Here is a 15741-nt window from a genome sequence, read left to right as displayed (position 1 = left end):
AATGTTATTATTAAGTAGTGTAGTAATTCACAATAACATTTCCTCGACATGTTGTTTAAATAAAAAATTAAACAGGCAAACATACCCTCCACATTTTATAAAAAAAAATTAACATACCCTCCCACATGTTATTAAAAAATTTTGACAAATTCACATATCCTGCAAAATTGAACATACCCTCCCAATTTCATTCACATATCACCCACATTCCCAAATTCACATTCACAATCAACATATAACCCCTCATTCACATATCACCCACCCCTTATTCCCATTCACACCCACATGCACACACATAAAAAAAAGAAACACCCACATGCACACACGTCCGTGGACGACGAATGGCCAATGACGAACGGTCGGGGACGACGAAGGAAGGGCCGACGACGAGGTTCGGCCGTGGACGACGACCGGCCGAAGACGTCGTTCGGCCGCGGACGTCTTCGCTCGTGGACGACGACCGACCGATGAAGCCCTTCGGCCGCGAGAGAGAGAGAGAGAGAGAGGTGGCGGCTGGTGGCGGTGGAGGGGCTGGCGGCGCGGTGGAGGGGCCGGCGGCGGTGGAGGGGCCGACGGCGGTGGAGCGGGCGGCGTAGCTCGCGTGCGCGCGGTGGTGGAGCTCGTGCGCGGTGCACGGTCGGCAACGGCAGCGGTGGAGCGGTGGAGGGGCCGGTAGAGGCGGTCGGTGGAGCGGTAGCAGAGGCAGTCTCGGTGGATGTCACGCCCGGAATTTCTATCCAAAATTCCAAACGCTTACATGTGCATTAAATCTTTGTCCAGGAATCAGCCGAGGCACACAATAACAAATTGATAATACAGTACTATCAAACTACTAATTAATATTCGCAAAATAATAAATTATTACAGAGGTGGATAGTTCCTCTCAAAAGAATAAAATTCTACGCAGCGGAAAAAAACAAAAGACTGAACAGCTATGGCAACTCCACTCCACAAGCAACCCGACCTGAACAAAGCCTAATCCTCCTGATCATCACCTTCACTGAAATACTCCTCCTCTGATGAATGAATATTGCAAGAATGAGCATATGACATACTCAACAAGCGATACAGTAAATATCCAAGTACACAGGATAACAAAGGATGGCATAATAAAGCTCATTTGCATAAACAGCATTTAATAAACACTTGAGAGAATAGTAAAACAGTTAAGTAATTAGGCAATGTTAAATAAACACTATACAACACACCTGTGTTGCATAGGCCCAATCTCATCTGAACAACCAACCCCGGTTGTACAAATCAAACCTCCATACCAGGAATATACCATTCTAAACCAGGAATCAATTTAATTATCACAGTATTATCATTAATAATGAGTAGTATGAGACTAATCACGAAAAACATTGTTAGACCCGCCCATAACCACGGGCACGGCTATTCGAATAGTTTTACTCTGGCCAGAGATGTACCACTGTACCCACAAGACACAGCTCCACAACATGTCACCATGCGCCTCAATACCACCACGATACCTCGGAAAAGAACTGTGACAGTATCCCTCGCACAACACAACTCACCACAGTGCACCATACCTGGATCATAATCACCCCCTCTACAACCAGAGGCATGGACTCCCCAGCGACCCACACGGACTTCTCGCTGCTTCTCAGTCTGGCACCCCGTAATGAACCATGCTATACAAAAGGTAAAGTCGTTGCCCACGCTGGCTTGTGGTTGGCACAGTAAATGTTTCACAACAGTAGCTCGCGAACCGGCCCTTAATTGTCATGAGCACGACCATCAAAACCATGTGCTCACAACCCACCTTTAATCAGGTTTAATTATCAATTAATTATCATAACACAATTAACCATCGTGAGCTACCATTAAATATAACCATAAGTAATAATGTAATATGATTCATCCCATTAATGAACTAATGTTTCTAAGCATGGCTTAGCAATTATATATAGCATTTAGCTGAACCAAACCAATATATAAGGTTCAAGCTAATCAATTTATTACCCATAGGAAAATAAAGTCATCGTTGGACATAATTAAATGGGAAAGGCTCACCACCTGATGAGATTCGAAAATAATGCATAAGTTGAAATAAAACATTAGCTTTAAACTGGTTCAACATGCTCAAAGGGTTGTTTGGGATCTGTGTGACTTGCCTTGAGCTTCTTCAAATGCTTCTGAACCTTCCTCAAAGTAAACGCTCTCCTCCAGAACGTCGGAAACTAAAGCAAATGAACAAAATCAACAAAACAGTACAAAAGCAAGCATAAACAGTACATGTGGATATTTTTAACATGTAGATCTCTATTTTATATGAATTTAGCAACTTGAACCACTTGAATCCGAGTTACGATGATTTAGTTATGGATTTTCTAAGTTTAATCGATTTTCACCTAATACAGAAAAACTAATAAAAAGGAAATTACGATGTCATGACAACATCATCGTCGGCCATGGCACTGGATCACGAGGTCGCCGGCGCTAGAGAGCTCGGTTGGGCTTTCCGAGGACACCTACGCAGAAAGGACGTCTAGGCGAACTCACTAGTACAGAGAACAACGACGGACGATGATGAACGACGGCCCGCGACGAGGTCCGACGGCGGCTCGGATCGGGGCAACGTCGGCGACGGCGCTCCGACGGTCTTTGGTGGCTGCGAAGGGAGGGACGGGGTGCTCCTCCACCTGGCGAACCCGAAGATGGTGATGGAAGGCGGCGGCGACTGTCGCGACCGAGAAAATTGCCTTTTCCCAAACGCTAGTGTATTAATCCTCGTCCCAGGAAAAGCCGGGGTACACCAAACAAACATGATACAAAAGGCACATCTTTATTATATCGATAATAAATACATTATTACAAAGGCACTTCAGGCCTAACAAACAAAAATAAACAGCAGCGGACTTGCGGGCCTACGGCTCCATCTTCACAGGCGCTCAACTGGGGTATAAGCCAGGACTCCACCTAAGACATCTTCTCCGAAGCTTCTCTTACTGAAGGGGGGGAAAGATTGAGCAAGAATGAGTACAACCACAGTACTCAGCAAGTCACACCGGCAGATGCATGATTAATGCAAGGGGGTACAAGGGGTTAATAATAGGGGTTAAGTTTTGTAGTAAACAGCATTTAAAAGTCACTTTGTTGCCCAAAGACATTTTAAAAAGACGATCCTAGAGCTACACAGTATTATTAATCAAGGTCGTGAACCTGCACGAACCTGCCTTAACCCAAGGCCTACGATGATTCAGACCGAACTGGCAACCCGACCCTGGGTCCCAGCTCGTCCCAAGCCAACCCAGGCCAACCATTCCACATTTTAGTTGTTAAGCAGGTTTTAAGAATTAAAACCCTAACTTGGGTACATTGCTCGGCTTGCCCATAACCGAGGGCGCGGCTATTCGAATAGATTATACTCTGATCAGAGGTGTACATCTTTACCCACAAGACACATCTTCCTCACGTGTAACCACGTGCCACATACCACCACGGTATACGGACGGAAGACGTGACATAGTTCCCAACCCATCCTAGCCATAAACAAGAGTACCGACCCAACCCCACCTACGGCCGGAACCCCCGGGACAGGCAGGCAGGATTGAGCCCCCTAGCAGCAGGACACCAGCCCTGTGCCATGACATCTCGACTACCAGGCCGCAGCTCCTGTAGCCTTCATTTGTCCTAGAGATGTCCATCGACCCCCGACTTCGTCCATCTCCATCCGTGTACTTTTGTTTATAACCAGACTGAGCTACAAACTAAGCCTTACCCACTAGACATGTGGAAGTACGGTAGTGCTTTGCAACAGAGGCCCGAGCTTAATCCTTATATTGGCCGGGGTGTTACTTCCCACAACTGGCATGCACCCAAATCCCACCGGAAAACAGGTTTTAGGGGTTTTGAAAGAGGAAGAGAGGGGTATGTCCAATTCCACCATAAGCCAACCATTCCATAGTATCCAAGTGATATGAGAATTCCCCAAGTCTAAAGTTATAAAACCACCTAATGTTGTCTAATTAGCCAGCGAAGCATCTACCTAAATTCATACCAGTGGTACCAAGAGTAGAGTGTCCACTAGTTGGGGTTTTGTTTAATCTAGGGTGAACAAGGTAATAATATCAATAACAATAATATTAAGGTCATAACAAAGGTAAATAGACATGGCTAAATAAAACAGTGATAACGCGGAGCGATAATGCAATAATTTAAATCAAAATAATTTTATAAACTGGGATTCAATATGTTCAAGGATGATGTGACTTGCCTTGCTCCGAGAGAACGGCCTTCCGAACCTTCGGCGACGACCGCGAACCACGCTTCTGGAACCTCCGGAACGACAGAAGCTACGCGAAGCACACAAGCAAAGCTACAAGCCTATAAAGAAGCGATAACAATACATAAAAAGAAAGTACACGGTTCTTTAGGTTATAACAAACATTAGGAGACTTGAACGGGTCGATTCAGAGTTCGTATGACCAAGATATGATCATCCGAAGTTTAATGCTGTTATATGGAGATTTGCGGATTATTATAATTAAGCTTTGCAACTATAAAACATGTGTAAGCGCTAGCCTGGAAAAGACAGGAAGGCTGCGCCGTTGACATGCGGACCCCACATGTCAACCTAAAGGACCGCGGTAGACCGAGTACACAGAGACGGTCCACGGGTTGACGGAAGCAGATCCCGTGTGTCAACCTAGGCGAGTGGCCGACAAACGGACTCCACTAGACACCACACGGGCTGCACACGTGGAAACCACGCGGCTACCGAGCGGGCACACTAACACGGTCACCACACGCACAAGCGAACGACTACCGACACCGGTACACGGGTACCGGGGTCGACAACCGCACGACGGGCACGGGCGACACCGAAAGGATGAGGACGGGGCAGCGAGAGGAGAGATCCTTACCACCACGCGACGAGGCGAGGGAACGACAACGACGAACGGGCGCGGCGGAGACGGACGGCGAGGGAACGACTTCGGCGGCGATCCTTGGATGAAGGCGAGACGCGGCCGGCACGAGGCTTGACGACGCGGAGCCGAGGACGAAGACGACGACGGGGGCTGCAGCGACCTTGACGAAACACCGAGGACGGACGAGGACGGCTCGACGGAGGGACGAACGCCACAACGACCCGGAACGACGAGAGGACGACGACGACGACGACCGGGGCCGGCGAGGAGGCGACGAGGGCAGCCGGCAGCAGCTGCACGGAGGTGAGGACGGCGAGGGACACGCCGCAGCAATGCCCACGACGATGGCAGCGCAGCCAGACGACGAGCCGGGCGAGCGACGGGACGTCGACGACGAGAACGAACGGAGACGACGACGATGGACCGCGGAGGGGTTTGGACAAAGGGGAGGCGAGGCCGAGGGCGACCTTGCCGCTGCAATGCCGGGGGTGGTGGTGGCGCAGCGAGCCGACGAGCCGGGGAGGAGGAAGGGGCGGCCGAAGGGACGCCGGCGACGAAGAGGATGGAGAGGCCGGCGCGGGCGACGGCGGTCTCCGGACGAATCAGAGAGCAGGCCGGGGTGGAGGTCGACGCGGCGACGCTGAAGAAGGAGACGGCGCGGCCGGCCCGCACCTGAGCGGCGCGGCAGGGGCGGCTGGAGGTGGTACAGTGGCGGCAACGCCACTGGACGACGGCGGGAACGCGCCTCCGGCGGTCACCGCGCGAAACGGAGGGCAGGCCGGTGGAGAGGAGGCGGCTGCGACGCTGGAGGAGGCGACGGCACGGCCGGACGGCGCTCGGGCGAGGAGGGAGAGGCGGCTGGAGGCCGGCCGACACCGGAGAGAGAGAAGGAGAAGGCGGGGAGAGGTGGTGCGGCCACGGGGGAGCTCGGGAAGGGGCTAAAACGAGAGAACGCACGGAGGGGGTTCCATTTTATAGTGGAGGGAAGCAAGCCGGGTATGGGAGAGGGCGGAACGGCGACGGGAAACACGGCCGGCGGCCATAGAAGGCGGCCGGGAAAGACGCGTCCGTTCCCGACGATTGGGGGCGCCATTCAAGGGGGAAATTGGGGGGAATTGAAGAGGAATTAATGGGGATTAAAACCCCCCACTTAATTTTGGAATCCTCGGTTTGAATGAGGCGGATTTGGAGGAGGGAGCGAGCTAGGGTTTCACGGGAGAGAGAGGAGCCGGGCGGGAGGAAGGAGACGACCGGCGCGTGGGCCCCACGCGGTCGGGCGCGCGGTCAGCGCACGCGCGGCGCGCGTGTGCACGGCTGGCTCGGCTCGGCCTGGCTTGGGCGCGGCTTGGGCCGGGCGGCCGGCCTAGGAGGAGAGGAGGGGGAGGCGGCCTGGGGGAAAGAGGGAGGAGGAGGGAGTGGGCCGAGGGGAAGGAGAGGAGGCCCAAGAGAAGGAGGGAGAGGAGGAGAGGGAGAGGAATAGAGGGAGGAAGAGAGGACTTTGGCCGCGGGCCGAGAGAGAGAGAGGGAGGTTTTGGGCCAGACTTGGCCCAAAGGGAGGAGGGGGATTATTTTTAGGTTTTCTTTTTAATAAACTTTGATAATTGTTTTTGTTGCTTAATAATTGTTTCCGGTGCTCTGAAAATTCAAGTAAAATTTGAGGGCTCCTTTTAGACCAAGGAGAATTTAACAAAAATTCTCCGGGCCACATTCGAATTTTTCTTGTACGTATTTTAGTGTTTGCCAATTTCTTTTCGAATTTTAATTAATTCTATTATTCCTTTTAGAAAATGATTTTTAATTTCGGGATGAATTTATCAGGACGTGACAGCGACGACCACAGCAGTTGCGCGGCGCGGCTGAAGCAGCGACGGCGACGCTAGGGCTCACGCGGCTTGGACTTGAGGCAAACGGAATAGAATGACTAGGGGATGCTTTATATAGGCATGGGTGAGAGAAATCAGACTCCAAACGAGAGGTTTTGAGCCGGAAAATCCTAGAGTTAGTTTGGAGAGATAAACTCGAAAATGAATTTGATTAGGTTTATCCAGCCAAAATTGATCTCCAAAACTTTAGGGGAAAGGAAGAAGATGAGGAGGAGATAAAATCCCCTCAACCAATTGGACTCGGGAGCAACCGATGGAGGCGGATTCAAAGGGGAGGCGGCAACAGCTCGGCTTGGCTTGGCCGGCCTGAGGTTGAAGATGGCCCTGACAGGTGGGCCCCACCCATCAGCGGCAGAGGAGGGGAAAAGAGGGGCAGATCGGCTTGGGCCGACTTGGGCCGCTCGACAGCACAAGGGGAGGGAGAAGAGTTGGGCTGGAAACAGCCCAACGGCTTAGAAGAGGGTTTTTTAAACTTTCTCAATTAAAATAATTTGTGAAATGATGTTTCATTTAAAAAAATACATCCCTTGCTCAAATAAATCCTAGAAAATTCCAGGAAACATATAAATAAGCCAAGTTAAAATTCCAGCTAAATTTTATGTTGCACTTTTTCCTAGATTATTAGAGTTTAACTTGTAAGCTTTTTAAAATAATTTCTAAAAATGAATTAAAGAATGAATTATTAAATTAGGCGATTTTCAGGGCGTGACAGTGGAGCTCAGCGGTGGAGCGGCCGGCGCGACCTCGAAGGTCGGCGGCGCGCGGACGACGACTATCGGCGGCGGCGGAGGACGATGGTCGGAGAGTGAAGGTCGCAGGCGGGCGGCGGTGAAAAAATTCGGCAGCCTGACGGCGCCAAAATTTCTAGGGTTCCCGCCTGGACTTAGAAATTTTGGCGCCACGGGCTTGCCTTTATATAGGGCAACGATCTTTGCAGGCGGGCGGTCCGCCTGCGAAGATGATCTTCGCACGCGAGCTGTCCGCCTGCGAAGATCGTTTTTACTATATTAGCAGGCGGGCCGTCTGCCTGCGAAGATGTAAACCCTACTCAGTATAACAATCTTTGCAGGCGAACCACGCGCCTACGAAGATTGGTACAGAGTTGAATATATTTATTCCAAAATATACAAACCTTAATATTGTTACAAAATATACAAACCTTAGTATTATTACTTTTGAAATGTAAATCTTACTTAAATGTTTGAAACATTAATATTACTAATTTAATATTTTAACAAGTTTTCAAACAATGGTAAGTGCATATAAAAAATTGCTACTAAATTTTTAAACCTCTTTTTAGAAAAACTTTTAAAATATAAAAAACTGTAAATGTTACCCTACAAATGGTAATTGCACATCAAAATTAGTACAAACTAATATGCAAAATGTTGAGTAGAATTGTTTGTCAATTTGCGATATGATCACACATCATCTTACATACCACCATCACATAACTAATAACTTCTTATATGCTTACATGCCACTCAACCATCACTACCCTTTAACATTTTTTCCCACACCGTCCGTGCGCATGTAAGGCTTCACAGTCTTCTGAGTAGATGTCTCAACATTCTTAATCTTCTGTACAAACTGACTATAAAGTGGCATACTATCGTATTGATTGTAATCTTCGACATCTTCAACCCTATCCACTCCCAATATCTTTTGTTTCCCTGGTTGCACTATATCTTTCTTCAAATTTGAAGGGTCTTTCACATAAAACACTTGTGCCACGCGATTGGCAAGTACCCAAGGGTCATCCTTGTGACCCACACTCGCAAGGTCAACAACAGTAAGACTGAACTTATCAACATTGACCCCGTTCGGGTATTTTACCCACTGGCACTTAAATATGGGGAATTGCATTGTGTGCCCATAGTCGATTTCCCATATTTCTTCACTAAACCCGAAGTATGATTGTTTTTCCTCGGCTTCATCAATTGCCTCCACACGGACACCGCTGTTTTGCGTACAGGTCTTATTATCTCGGGCTCTTGTACTAAACGAGTATCCATTAATGTCATATCCCTGCCAAGAATTTACTATAGTTGATGGACCACAAGCCAACCGCTTTATAGTTATTTCATCGGTAGTTTGTCCCTCAGGTAAGTCTAGGTCTCGCAACCAATCTATGAAGAGACGCTTGTGTTCTTTCATTATCCACTCGGTGGTGTGACTCTTATTGTTAGCTCGTATTAATTCGATATGTTGATCGATGTAAGGCTCAACGATAGCAAACTGATGAAGCACACTGAAGTGAGCTTCTTGGAATGATTTGTGATCATGGGTGACGAATCTCTTCTTTCCTATCGTTCCCCTGCCACTCAATCTGCCCTCGTGTCGGTGCACAGGTACTCCAATTACATATCCATCTTTGAGGTAATCGATACAGTACTCGACAACCTCTTCAGTACTATAACCCTCAACCATTGATCCCTCTGGATGTGCACGATTTCGGACGTAACCCTTCAAAACCGCCATGTAACGCTCGTATGACCACATTTGATGGAGGTACAATGGGCCAAGTGCAACCATCTGCGGCACTATGTGAACAATGAGGTGCTCCATCATATCAAAAAATGACGGAGGGAAACACATCTCAAGTTGGCACTATATCTCATGTGCGAATGTATGGAGATTTCCTAACTCTTCGAGACTAATGACCTTCTGTGACAGTGCGTTCAAAAAGTAGCACAACCTTGTGATAGCAACCTTTAAATGTTCCGGTTTTATGGCCCTTATTGCAATTGCAAGAAACACGTTGAGGAAGACATGATAGTCATGTGAATTATAACCAGATACCGATAAATCTTTCATGGAAACAAGTCGACTGATGTTTGATGAGAAACCTATGGGCACTCTGACATCGTGGAGTGATTTGCAAAATGACTTCTCCTCAGGAGTCAGTGTGAAACAGGTTGGTGGAAGATATACTTTGCCATTCTTCTCTCCTTCCTGAGGGTGTAACTCTTCCCTGATTCCCATCTCGACTAGGTCCATCCGTGATTGCAGACCATCTTTAGTCTTCTTCGGCATGTCCAACAATGTTCCAACTATGTTGTCAAACACATTCTTCTCTAGATGCATGATGTCTATGGCATGCCGAACCTCCAGATCTTTCCAGTACGAGAGGTACTTAAAGAATATGGAATGCTTCTTGAATGGGGGAGGGAGTTTATCATCTAGCTTCGTACTATCATCTTGCTTCTTACTATCCTCTGGTTTCTTAGTCTTCTCGGGTTTCTTGCGCTTTGTCCCCTTTGATGGTTTCTTAGTCACTTTTCCAAATTCGCAAACAATTTTCTCTATCATTGCACACACTTTTTCTCCAGATGTAGGTTTTGGTGCAGGATCAGTCTCTTCAGTGCCATCGAACTCCGCCTTCATCTTGCGGTACCTGTGATTTGTGCGTAGGAACTGCCGGTGCCACATGTACACAAACTTGTTGGAACCCGGGAGATACGTATAGTACATTCCATTCAAGCAGATCACACATCCTGTTTTACCTTTAATTTGACCTAAAACTGAAAACATTGCTGGATAATCGTTAATGGTCACAAAGATGATGACCTTCACTGTGAAGTATTCTCTTAAGTACTCGTCCCACACTTTCAATCCCTCCTTCCATAAATCTGCCATATCTTCCAACAATGGTTCAAGAAATACGTCAATATCAATACCAGGCTGACAGGGTCCCTGTATAAGGATACAGAGTAGTACGTATTTTCGCTTTTGACAAAGCTAGGTAGGAAGATTATACATAGTTAGAAGCACTGGCCAAGTACTATGTGAGCTGCTCATGTCTCCAAAAGGATTAACTCCATCAGTACTCAGGGCAAACCTAATGTTCCGTGGGTCCTTAGCAAACTCTCTATACTGAGCATCAAAGTTTATCCACTGACGAGCATCTGCCGGGTGTCGAATAATCCCATCCTTCTTGTGTCCTTCTTCATGCCAACGCATTAGTTCCACATCTCGCGGATTTGAGTATATCCGTTTAATGCGGTCTTTGACAGGAAGGTACCACATCACAAGCTGCGGGATTTTTCTCTGAGTTCCCTCAGTTCTGCCAGACGGTTCTAGGCCAGTATTGCTATTCGATTTATACCGGCTAGCAGCGCATGTTGGGCATTCATCTAAAGAAGCGTACTCTTTCCTGTACAGTATGAAGTGATTAACGCACGCATAAATCTTTTCCACACCAAGTGAAAGGGGGCATATGAGTTTCTTCGCTTGATATGTGCTAGATGGTAGTGAGTTAGGCCTCGGGAGCATTTTCTGCAGAAGTTCTAAAAGACTATCGAAACTGGTATCAGACCATCCATGCCTCGCCTTTAACCTCATAAGTTAAAGAATTGACCGTAGTGTTGTGAACTCGCTGTCACAGCCCTTCGACTCATCGTACAGAACTTCCTTAGCTGCCTTCTGTAAAGCATCAAAATTATTTAAACCTCTAGCCGACCCCATCAGCACCTCGGGTTCTGCATGACGTAACATTTCCTCTATATCGATTTTGTCAACAACAGAACCATCATCGTGCACCATGTCTTCAACTTGTGTCGGAACTACATTTTCAGGCCCGTCCACTTATTCTTCACCATGATATGTCCATATTTCGTACTTGTCCATAAATCCACAAGTTACTAAGTGCTCCTTCCCTTTATAAGCATTTTCCCAGGCTATTTCATTATTACAGTCAGCACATGGACAAATTATCTTCCTCATATTGTTCTTCTCAGCATGTGCCTTCGCAATACCAATATATTTAGACACTTCATCTCTATATGAAGACAAAAACCTCAACCAATGATACATCCATTCCCGACTTTCCATATCTCTAAAAAAATGAACATAAAATATTTGCACTATTAATACCAAATTTGCAGGGTTTATTGAAAAAAAACATATCGCTCTTCCAAACTAACTGAAGGTTAATTGCAAATTAATAAAAAAAAGTTTATTTCATTTTTTTACACAGACATGCCAAGTTAGTATATTAGGAAAACCTAACAAAATCATATCATCGACATATTACAAACTAATATAATTATTTTTTGATTGCACCAAATAAATAGACATTAAAAATTTTATTCTCTCTCATATATATATATATATATGACAAGATCTAGATCTAGATCTAGAACTAGGAGGTGGATGTGATAGCAAAATAAAAAAAATTGAGAATTTATGTTACCACATTAAACCACTACAACAAGAGGCATCAAGTATTACACATACATCTAACATCAACATATCAAAAGAAATTAAATTAAAAAACATGGAGCTTTTCCTTCACAATTTTGCATGCATAAATCCATCACAAATTGAGGTCTAAAAGCTTAAAAAATTACATACCTAGTGTGGAAATGAGTAGATCTAAGCACCGTAGAAAAAAATCCCCCGAAGATTTGAAGTTCAAAACCTCCCCCCTATATTTAAGTCACTTTAGGAGAGAGAAACTTTGGGGAGAATAAACAAGGCTCGGGGAGGAAGAAGACTATATAGGGGCATCTTTGCAGGCGGGCCATATAAGCGGCGCCTGCGAAGATCGATCTTCGCAGGCGCACGATGCCTGCTGCCTGCGAAGATTGATCTTCGCAAGCGTCGCTTATATGGTCCGCCTGCAAATATCGATCTTCGCAGGCGGACCGCCCCATCCACCCCGGGTACATTTTTTGCCGGCGGGGTTTTGGCTCCAAATTATATGCCCGCCTGCGAAAATCGGACCCCTACGACGCTGAAAATGAGTTTTCTAGTAGTGTTAGACTATAATTATTACAAGTAACATATAAATTATTAGTACGGTTCTCTCTACTACAATCTTCCCACGGGATTAATCAAATACGATACCCTTGGAATACTCTCGGATGAAATGCTACAATGGTATATCTGTGCACTTGCGGATAAACTCTGTAACAACAATATACCAGGAGTTTTTCTGTGCTATTGCTGGGAATTATATTTCTACTAATGTCGTTAAGAAATACCAACAACGATCTCCCTCATCGCATTATTTAACCTCCTCTGAGGTTTCCTAGATGGTGTGCAAGATGGGTCTATGGGAATGCGATGAGTACAAAGGGTCGGACTGATGCCTTTTAAGTCTGGGAGGGAATAGCAAAAAGTAGCACGATGCTTTTCTAAAACGGTGATAAGTCGGGTCGTCTCCTTCTTAGAGAGTTTGTAACTTATAATGACTAGGGCTCCGAATCGCCGTTCAGAAATGCATAGCGTAGGCCTGGAGGCAAGGGCTTTAGCTCAATTGGGGCTCGTGACTGCTGATCCATTTTTGGTAGATCAATCGTTTCTTCATATTCATCATCCCCTTCATTGAATTCCTTGATGGATTCATCGAGATTAGAGTCTAGGGGCTCAAATGGAGAAATGGCCATCACTTCCTCAATTGACTTGGGAATAGGAAGAGGCTCTGTCAAAGAATTGGTTGATTGCAACACAGAGACAAAGGTGCCGTTTCTTCCTACTTTCAGGTCGAGGACACTAGTTTCGGGCATATCTAAGAGTTTCTCTATGGGATGGCCTATGAGTATGTCAAAATCAGAGATATTGAACACATGAAAATCTCAACGCTGTTGTGCCGTATGGGCACTCTAGAGATAATCCCTAAACCTTCGGTAGTAGAGTTTGTGGAAATTCGAACGGTTTTGACGGTTGGTTCTAACGGTCTATACCCTAAGCAATCAAATGGAAAGGTTGCGGACATAACATTGGCACCAACAGAGGGATAATAGAGAGCACGAACCAAATTACATCCAATGAGATACGTAACGGTTGAGGAGGGGCAACGGATCTGAGTTGCTTCAGATGAGAGCTCTCCTTCCCTCAACCATTTGTTACTCATGATGGTGGTCAACTTCTTCACCGTCTCTTTAAGCATAGCTTTATCGAGAGGTTCATCAGAATTGACCTTGGTCGGTGGTCTCTTCTCGCAGGAATAATTTGAGGTGTTCCAACAAAATTTGAAAAGATTCTCCTCGAATTCGAATGGAATTTCTGAAGGATGAATTTCTTCTTCCTCCAGCTCCTGCGACTGGGATGAGGATTCAGCAATTGAGTCGGGTTCCGACTCCACATGCAGAGGTTCCTCATGGATAATCTCGACCTCCGGGACGACTTCGCTTCGGCCGAAAGAATCGTTCTCTAAGATCAGATCTAAGAGTTCTCTTCCTTCGGCGGTTATCTTGTATGCGAATGATCCTCCCACGGAAATATCGAGATTTGTAGCAGACTCCTTGTCTAACCCGTACCGAAATGTTGCAGCAACACATGGTCGGGTAAAGACAAGTCTGGGCCAGATTGAATTAACAGTGAGAACCTGGCCTAGGCTGCACCGAGAGATTCCTTCTCGTTCTATTGGAAAGAAAGGATGTCTAATTGAAGATTGATTATATGGGTTAATGGAAAGAAAGTAAGGCAGAACTTGCACTTAAGCTCCTCTCATTCACCGTGGAATTTCTTAACAGACAGAGTGTACCATTTCTTCGCTTCTTGTCTAAGAGAAAAAGGAAACAACTTCCACTATAGAGTTTCATGTGTCATGCCTACGATGGATAGGCATGAACACACTAGCTCAAAGTCCCGAAGATGGAGGTATGGGTTTCACTAATACCACTAGAGAAGGTTTGCTCTCGAACCATGGCTACATGGCTATAAAGCCAGGACTGATTTCGTAGCCATCCGAAAGGATTGGTTTTGAAGAACAGGACGGCTCACAAAGATCAGCCCGAGGAGCAAAAAGGTTTTGAATTGTGGGTTGCTCCATCAAGGAATAAAAGAAGAAGAAATAAAAATAAAGATACAAGGATGATCTAGACTCGGATAAATTAGCAATCGTTCCCCGACAACGGTGCCAGAAATGCTTATTGGTATTTCTTACGACCACAGATAAATCCGCAAGCACACGAAATACCGCTGTAGTACTTCACCTTCGAGTGACCCCAAAAGGATATCGAACTCAGGGAACGTGTGTAATCTAAGGCTAAGACTATCCAAGGACAACAACTGATGGTTGGCAGGCAAGGCTAGAGAGGACTTTCTATCTATTTTAATTATCTACGCTAAGAAAAGGTAATTTCCTATCTATTGCTTCGGGCACCGACCCCTACTAGTCTGCCAGCGTGGTTTCGGCTATAGCTCTATGATGTATCCGAACGTAGAGGATTACTAGGTACACAGTTATTGGGAACTATGTACAGATAGCATATTGTATGCACTAATTCTTAGCACTATCTCTAGTATATTGATGCGTTATTTTTGGAGCCATCAGTCGGCTGTACTATTAAATCTCGTAGGATACTAATAAATACTATGTTATCCTACGAGAATATTCTAGGAAACATTTATGAATGGGTTGAGCCAGCAAAAGGATTACCAATGGGTATTAAATATAGGTTTTATCTTCCATACAACTAGTACAATTTGTGAAATACTACTATATAAACTATCCTGCTGGCATATATTTTGCATTATGTTTTATTTGATAATTGCCAAAATTACAATCGGTTAGGAGTCTTTATTTTTGTCTTATCGGATAATATCAAAATCTAGACCTAATAAATAATTAAATATATATATAGACATACTATATTATGCCGACACGCTATAGTTAAAACGCGTCCAATGTTAGTAATTCTTTTAGAGAGTGAAATCATCACAAATCCTCCTATTAAGCCTACTAGTAAAATTTTAAATATAAGGTGTTTGAGAAACATATAGCGTGTAGTAAAAAAAATACTATGTATGGGCTGCGTCGTAGTTATTACGCATACAACATATGTTTTAGCGCATCTCTATATATTGGTGTATTATTGTCTAACTATTTATAAATAATTTGCCTCTTTCTTAAGGCTATTTTTTACTGAATTTATGTCATGATAATCCAACATAAGTCTTTATTTTATTAAGTTTTTCTATCTATTTGTTCTTACCATTGTATTTTCATTGAC

At 45.4% G+C, this 15741-nt stretch overlaps 1 protein-coding gene across 1 annotated transcript; it reads right to left on the bottom strand.

Annotated features, from left to right (window-relative positions):
* Nucleotides 1-8272: 8272 nt before the first annotated feature.
* Nucleotides 8273-11323, bottom strand: LOC112937837 (uncharacterized). The gene is made up of 4 exons (XM_066307836.1): nucleotides 11139-11323; nucleotides 10553-10934; nucleotides 9443-10474; nucleotides 8273-9313 (listed from the first exon to the last, which is right to left on the bottom strand). The coding sequence occupies exons 1-4, from the start codon at nucleotides 11321-11323 to the stop codon at nucleotides 8273-8275; spliced, it is 2640 nt and encodes an 879-aa protein (XP_066163933.1).
* Nucleotides 11324-15741: the final 4418 nt, after the last annotated feature.

This window comes from Oryza sativa, chromosome 1 (genome assembly GCF_034140825.1).
Source record: "Oryza sativa Japonica Group chromosome 1, ASM3414082v1".
Lineage (NCBI taxonomy): Eukaryota > Viridiplantae > Streptophyta > Magnoliopsida > Poales > Poaceae > Oryza > Oryza sativa.
Note: the sequence above shows the minus strand (reverse complement) of the source record. Positions and strands in the feature narration are given on the sequence as shown.

Coding starts and splice junctions, on each gene's coding strand:
- LOC112937837 (XM_066307836.1), bottom strand. CDS start 11,323: ATGGTGCACGATGATGGTTCTGTTGTTGACAAAATCGATATAGAGGAA. Junction 10,935..11,138: donor AGCGAGTTCACAACACTACG/GTCAATTCTTTA, acceptor CATACTGTACAG/GAAAGAGTACGCTTCTTTAG. Junction 9,314..9,442: donor TGAACGCACTGTCACAGAAG/GTCATTAGTCTC, acceptor ATAGTGCCGCAG/ATGGTTGCACTTGGCCCATT.